This window comes from Gymnoscopelus braueri (assembly GCF_963280865.1).
Source record: "Gymnoscopelus braueri genome assembly, chromosome: 14".
Taxonomy (NCBI): domain Eukaryota; kingdom Metazoa; phylum Chordata; class Actinopteri; order Myctophiformes; family Myctophidae; genus Gymnoscopelus; species Gymnoscopelus braueri.
The window spans coordinates 10,789,402-10,796,924 of record NC_137619.1 but is presented as its reverse complement, the minus strand read 5'-3'; the positions used below and the strand labels follow the sequence as shown (position 1 = coordinate 10,796,924).

Sequence of the window (7,523 nt, the reverse complement as noted above, 5' to 3'; positions counted from 1 at the left end):
TGTCTTTCTGCTGTCCATGTTGATGTCAAAGGTCCAGGTTTCTATGCTGTCTTTCTGCTGTCCATGTTGATGTCAAAGGTCCAGGTTTCTATTTCTATGCTGTCTTTCTGCTGTCCATGTGGTTTCTATGCTGTCTTTCTGCTGTCCATGTTGATGTCAAAGGTCCAGGTTTCTATGCTGTCTTTCTGCTGTCCATGTTGATGTCAAAGGTCCAGGTTTCTATTTCTATGCTGTCTTTCTGCTGTCCATGTGGTTTCTATGCTGTCTTTCTGCTGTCCATGTTGGTGTCAAAGGTCCAGGTTTAGAGGGCTGTCTGCTGTCATGTTCTGTCTGGGAGGATGAGGGGACGTTTTGTCCAATGTAATTGTAGGTGTAAGTGCTGCTATTAAAATGCAAACTATAAAATTGCTAAAATACAGAAATTAATGGTCATAAGTTCATAAGGTTTAATTCCTAATTTCATGATATAAATAAATATTTTGGGTCATAATTGATTTCATGTAAAGTAAAAAATGTAAAAACATAATGTGATTAAAAGTTCTGGAGCGGAACAAAGGTTCCCTGTCTGTCAGTAGCACACCGGACCATTATTGATTGACGCATGATTGCATGTCATTACTGACAGGTGGTGCAAACAAACCTGGTCGACTAAGCTCTGTAAACTTGCAGCTCTTGTGATATCACGCTGCTAAAGGTTATTAAAGACGTCTGAAACAATAGACAGACGGTCAAAAGACATTCTAAGGACATTAAGCAACTCAACAACGAAGAAACTCTTTTCCACAACAAGCGGCCAACAAGGTATTCTATGTTTAGATTTGCTTTGATGTTGCCGTTGTGTTTAACCTGCGCGATGCGCATTTCTACAGGTCATTGTATTTTCATTTATGTATGCTTTGATCTATGTTGTTATTTACCGTGCAAGTTATTGATTATTGTTTATTATTTTGTGTGTGAACATGTAGTTCTCACGGCATGACTGAGGGATGAGGAGAATGCCTGAAGCAATAAATGCCCGTTCATAAAGAACCCGACCTGTGTCATCATTGTTGTGCGAGGAGCTACAGTGAGAACTCGACTGCTCATCACAGCACGGGTAGGCGAGACGACGAGACCACCGCGGATGACGACGCGACCACCGCGGATGACGACGCGACCACCGCGGGTGCGACGCAACAAACGTCCAGCATTAAGAGAAGCAAGCCCACAAAGTAGGTGTTGGCATAGCCACAGCAAGCAACGGTGATAGACTGTGTTGAAAGCGCAACGTTTCAAGCTATAGCCAAGAAGTTCTCTACCACAATCCTCAAGTTTAAGGTGGTCTGAGAAGCGGTTAAACTTGGACATTGCAACACAAGGACTCAGATCTATTAACCCTGCTTATTTAGCTTAACCTACACGTTTGGGGATAATTCTATTTGCTGGTATTTTCAGTTGCTACATTATAAGGTTTTAAGAAGAAAGAAGAAACTCACATAAGCAAGTGAACAGAGTTTAGTATAGGAATAAGAAAAAGAAAAAAAGGGACATTTAAGTTAAGATTGTAATTTTGTGTTTTACCAAACTAAAAGGTTTAAAGTATAAGTCATTTTGTATTTCATGATGAGAAGTTAAAGGATAATTCGTTTTGTGTTTTCACAAAGGTTTAAGAAGTTTAAAGGGTAACAAGCTTATTTTTGTGTTTATTTAAAACAAAGGTTTAAAAGACAACTCATTTGGTTTTACACCTAAAAATAAGAAGGTTAAAGGAGAACTAATGTGTTTTGTTTTTGTTTGTTTTTTGTTTTCATGAAAGTAACCAAGGTTAAAGGACAACTCCACTGTTGTAAAAATATTTCCTTATTTTTAGAATAAGTGATTTAAGGTATTTCTAAGCATATTGTATCTGCATTTAAGGTTAATTCTGCATTTTTGCCAAAGTTATTTCTTATTTTGGTTCTAAATTGAAGTTAACTTTAAAGGCTACCTAAGTTTCCCACATACAGGACTCTACACAGTGCACACAGGATACATATGGTCATATTTACACACAGTTTACACGCACTACTAAGAAGACAATTTAAGCTAATTATTTGTACACATTCTATACCATACAAATTCATTCAACATGTCTGACCCAAGCACCGAAACCGCCCAGGAAAACGCCAATCCACCTGTGCAACCCCAGGTTACAGAAGATGTCAATGCATCTACTCTATCTGAGGCTACAGCCACTGAATCAGAACAAGTGGAGACACTACGAAGAAGTGAAAGAAATCGAACCCTGACAGAAAAGGGAAAAGAACTTGAAGAAGAAAAGCTAAAAGGTGTACAACGTAGGTACAGAATGACTTTCGAAAGGTGGAAGTGTCATGTAAAAATAAGCAAAGAAACACTGGCTGTTGAGGCCCCCGAAGAAGAATTAAAGGTACTGATTCAGAACATGAAGATCATCCATTCTGAGGTAACGTCCATTTATGAAGAATTACGTCGACTGCAAACCCCTGAGCCAGACATACGGCGTACGGTAGACACCTGTGTGTCTCTTTCAGAATTCATTGTTAAGAAGGCAACAAAGAAACTTCAAGGGCATACGTCAGAAGAAGAGGAAGATCCATGGCCTGACGTTGGTTCAATCCTAGACTCAACAGGTTCCTGGCTAAAGTCACCGTCTCAGAAGTCAAGTTGTACTTCTACCGTCTCAAGCAACACAGTCAAAAGAAATGAGGCTGCAGCTGAAGCCGCTGCATCCCAAGAAGTTCTGGTAGTGTTGGAAGAACAAGAGAGGGAAACAAGAGATCTTCTAAGGCTACAAGCTGAGAAGCTAGCCAGACAACAATCAATGGAGGCCGAACATCTAAGGCTACAGGCTGAAGAAAAGGATCGACTGGCGCAATTTGAAGCCGAGAAGCTAGCCAGACAACAAGCGATGGATGCTGAGACGCTGGCCAGAGAAGCCGAGAAGCTAGCCAGACAACAAGCAATGGAAGCCGAGACGCTGGCCAGAGAACAAGTGATAAAAGAAAGGCAACGGAAGATTGAACGCTTAGACGAAGTGAAGAAGTTGAATGCTGCACAAGCTCGAGTGAGAGTCTATGACCTAACCGAAGGAAACTCTCTCAATGCCCCAAACCTCCCATCCACTTACCAACCTCTGCCAGTCCCAACACACACCCTCAATATTTCAAGCCCTCCATTCATTCCCCAATCTCTGCCATTTACAGCACAAGCCATACATGCCTCAAGTCCCTTATTCATTCCTCAAGCCCTACCAGTTACGACGCAAGTTCCCCACCTCTCAAACCCCTCATTCATTCCTCAATCCGTACCAGTTACAATACAAGCTCCCCACGTCTCAAGCCCCTCATTCATTCCTCAATATCAACAAGTCACAAGCCTAGCCCCTAGTCCCCAAAGTCTACCACAAGCTGCAACAAGCGCAACGCCCATGCCCCAAGAGCAGAACACTCTTGATTTTGTCAAGGTGCTAGCAGAAGCTATAAGTGCCAATCGTCTTCCAACGCCAGAGCCTGCGGTATTCACCGGAGATCCTTTGAGATACAAAGACTGGCAACTGTCTTTCAAGACATTAATTGACAAGAAAAACATTCCAAAGAACGAAAAACTGTATTACCTGAGAAAGTACCTAGGTGGTGCTGCGAAGAAAGCAGTTGAAGGTTTCTTCCTACTAGGTACAGAAGAAGCATATGACACAGCCTGGCAGCTGTTAGAAGAACGGTTTGGAAACCTATTCCTGATTGGGAAGTCCTTCACAGACAAGCTGCATGCTTGGCCAAAAATAAGCGTTAAAGATGGCCAGGAGCTAAGAGAATTGTCTGACTTCCTCAAGGGCTGCCAAGCCGCAATGCCCCACATTAAGACGTTGGAAATCCTCAATCACTTTAATGAGAATCAAAACCTTCTGCGGAAATTACCAGACTGGTTGGCATCCAGATGGAACCGCAGAGCCATGAAATACAGACAAGTAAACGCTGAGTACTATCCACCATTCAAAGAATTTGTAGACTTCCTGGCAGAAGAAGCAGACCTTGCTTGTGATCCTGTATGCTCAATGCAAGCACTCAGGAATACTGAAGGTGAGACACCAAGACAACCACGAAGCCAACCCATTCAAGCAAAGACATTGGCCACAAACACAACACGGAGTGATACCCTGTCATGCATGCTCTGCGAAAGACCAGGACATGACCTTGCAAAGTGCAGAAAGTTCCAAGAAAAGACAGTTCAAGATCGTGTTAAGTTTGTGCAAGCAGAGAAGCTTTGCTTTGGATGTTTGAAGACTGGTCATCGCTCAAATGTGTGTGATGACAAGAGCACATGTGAAAAATGTCAGAGGAGCCACCCGACATGTTTGCATGATGACAAGTTCAGTGAACGACAAAGCTCTAGACCTCCAAGAGGAGCCAATTCAAATGATGAGGCAGACACCACAGAGATAATTGTAAATGCAACTGCCAATAGAGTCATACAAGAAGGTCTAAATACACACGTGTCCTCAATCATACCAGTCTGGGTCTCATCCATGAAACAGCCAGATCAAGAAGTTCTTGTCTACGCGCTCTTGGACACGCAGAGCGATACGACGTTCATCCTTGACGAAGTGGCCCAAGGTTTAAACGCAAACAAAGAGAATGTCAAGATGCGACTATCCACAATGTCTGCAAGGTCAACAGTCAAACACTGTCAGAAGTTGACCAATCTACAAGTGAGAGGTTACAACTTGGAAAAAAGGATTCCATTGACACCAGTTTACTCACAAGAGTTAATTCCAGCAGACAGGTCGCACATTCCAACTTCGGAAACTGCTCTAAGGTGGCCTCATCTGGAACAATTGGTGGAGAAGATTCCACCACTGTTGGACTGCAAAATAGGCCTACTGATCGGCTACAACTGTCAACAAGCCCTCCTACCAAGAGAGATCCTGTCAGGTGAAGATGGTCATCCATATGCACAGCGGACCGATCTCGGCTGGAGCATCGTCGGCTGCTCACATCCGGTGGACGACTGCAGTGATGTAGTGGGAACCAGTCACAGCATCATAGTGCAACAAGTGACACCTGCTGTGCAGCCATCGGTTGAGATAAAGACAGAAGTGCATAAAGTGTGCAAAGTTCAAGTTAAAGGGATCAAATTGACAGATGTTAAACAATACACAGTTCAGTCAAAGGAGTCTAACCAGCTGGAGCGACCTGACTGTCCTGTGCAGCAGAATCTTCCACATGGAAGGAAGATGGTGGGAGAACTAGAAACGACCAACCCTGTGCTTTGCACAGCCCATGTCGACAATGTAAAGCTAAAGAAAGTGAATTCAGTGGTGAACCACTTAAAGAAATTCTCCAACTGGACCAGGGCAGTGAGGCCTGTCGCCAGGCTCAAGACATTGAGCCACTACGTGAAACATGCCACAATTCTACCCCCACATGGACAGTTCCACAAAGAAGACCTCCATCTAAACAAGAGTTCGAGAAGAGTGCACTTCCTAGCCAGTGAATTCTGGCCAAGATGGAAGAATGGATACCCCAGTGCAGATGGCATGGTGCAAAAGATCAAACCACTGATCAGTGACACCACACTTAGAATAAGGCACACCACACACAAGGCCAACTTGGTCACATACATACACACTTAAAGCACGTAATCATACTTAAGGTCACACTCACTCAAGTTCGAAATATTTGTTTGTTTTTCATAATTTTGATTGCAAAAAATCCCACGTTTGTAATAACGAGTGATTTGGTGGGAGTGTAAGTGCTGCTATTAAAATGCAAACTATAAAATTGCTAAAATACAGAAATTAATGGTCATAAGTTCATAAGGTTTAATTCCTAATTTCATGATATAAATAAATATTTTGGGTCATAATTGATTTCATGTAAAGTAAAAAATGTAAAAACATAATGTGATTAAAAGTTCTGGAGCGGAACAAAGGTTCCCTGTCTGTCAGTAGCACACCGGACCATTATTGATTGACGCATGATTGCATGTCATTACTGACAGGTGGTGCAAACAAACCTGGTCGACTAAGCTCTGTAAACTTGCAGCTCTTGTGATATCACGCTGCTAAAGGTTATTAAAGACGTCTGAAACAATAGACAGACGGTCAAAAGACATTCTAAGGACATTAAGCAACTCAACAACGAAGAAACTCTTTTCCACAACAAGCGGCCAACAAGGTATTCTATGTTTAGATTTGCTTTGATGTTGCCGTTGTGTTTAACCTGCGCGATGCGCATTTCTACAGGTCATTGTATTTTCATTTATGTATGCTTTGATCTATGTTGTTATTTACCGTGCAAGTTATTGATTATTGTTTATTATTTTGTGTGTGAACATGTAGTTCTCACGGCATGACTGAGGGATGAGGAGAATGCCTGAAGCAATAAATGCCCGTTCATAAAGAACCCGACCTGTGTCATCATTGTTGTGCGAGGAGCTACAGTAGGCCTATGATCTTTTCTGCACCGGGCACATTGAACTGATGTAAGCTCATTTGCATGAAAATATGCATCCTGTGCAACAAAAGGAGCCCAGAGATGGAATAAACTAAGACTTAATAATAAATGCTGCTTCCAACGATCTGCAGTAAAAAGCAGCCCTTTGTACTTTGTATAATTGCAGTTAAACTTTGTTGTCGACTAGAAAAGGGTGGACTCAAGTCTGGGCTATTGAGTTATTTCAGTGGTTGTTTCAGTTGTTGAAATACAGCAAACAGGTGACAGCATTTCGGGTTTTCTTCTGTGGAGTAGAATAGTCAGTCTCTCATCTTGCTTTTAATGACGTCCTCTGGGTCCCAACAAAGCCTTTTGTGACGATGCCTACAATCTTATTCACTTCATCCCTCCCTGTTGTATTGACAGCGGCGTTCCTTATTCCTGGCTTTATTGCTCATCTTCATGCGGTTCTTCATATCAATCATTGTGAGATGACTGTTATATATATATATATATATACTTCCCTGTAGCGTTATGCCCCAATCCATACTTTTTTTTAATTTGCGTACCGGCGGGTGTCGTACAACCCAGAAAATAGCAGATCTACAAGCCCACAACGCGTGGCAGCGCGAAGAATCGTGGAGCTTGTGGCTCTGCTATTTTCAGAGCGTGGCACACCCACGCACAACTAAGTATAGCTCAGTGTTTTATCTCATGTGTGCATGTCATGGAAAGTACCTAACCCATTCCGACAGGGAACGCGTCTGTGTGAGCACTTTATCCATGTTTTATACTTTGGCTATTCGAAAAAATAGCAGATCTACAAGCTCATAGCGCGGCACCGAGTGCCGCGCTATGAGCTTGTAGATCTGCTATTTTTGAAAAATCTTGAAAATAATATGTGCAAATCTTTGAATATATTTTTTTTAAAGCGAACTTTTGTGACTCAAATCTTTGCTTCTGGGGGTTCAACAAATGTCTTCTGAATCCTAACAGTTTTCTGAAAAACGTATGTTGTTCTATAATATCAGAGGTGCTCAAACGTTTTCATGTCAAGGACCACCAAACATTATATAAATTCACTTAAAAAGA

General features: G+C 42.1%; 1 protein-coding gene across 1 annotated transcript; it reads left to right on the top strand.

Moving 5' to 3' along the window:
• Window positions 1-729: 729 nt before the first annotated feature.
• On the top strand, window positions 730-5,629 carry LOC308100503 (uncharacterized protein; the record flags this gene model as incomplete). Its single annotated transcript, XM_080449568.1, has 2 exons — window positions 730-801; window positions 966-5,629. The coding sequence occupies exon 2, from the start codon at window positions 2,108-2,110 to the stop codon at window positions 5,627-5,629; it is 3,522 nt and encodes a 1,173-aa protein (XP_080305694.1). The 5' UTR covers window positions 730-801; window positions 966-2,107.
• Between the last annotated feature and the right edge of the window lie 1,894 nt (window positions 5,630-7,523).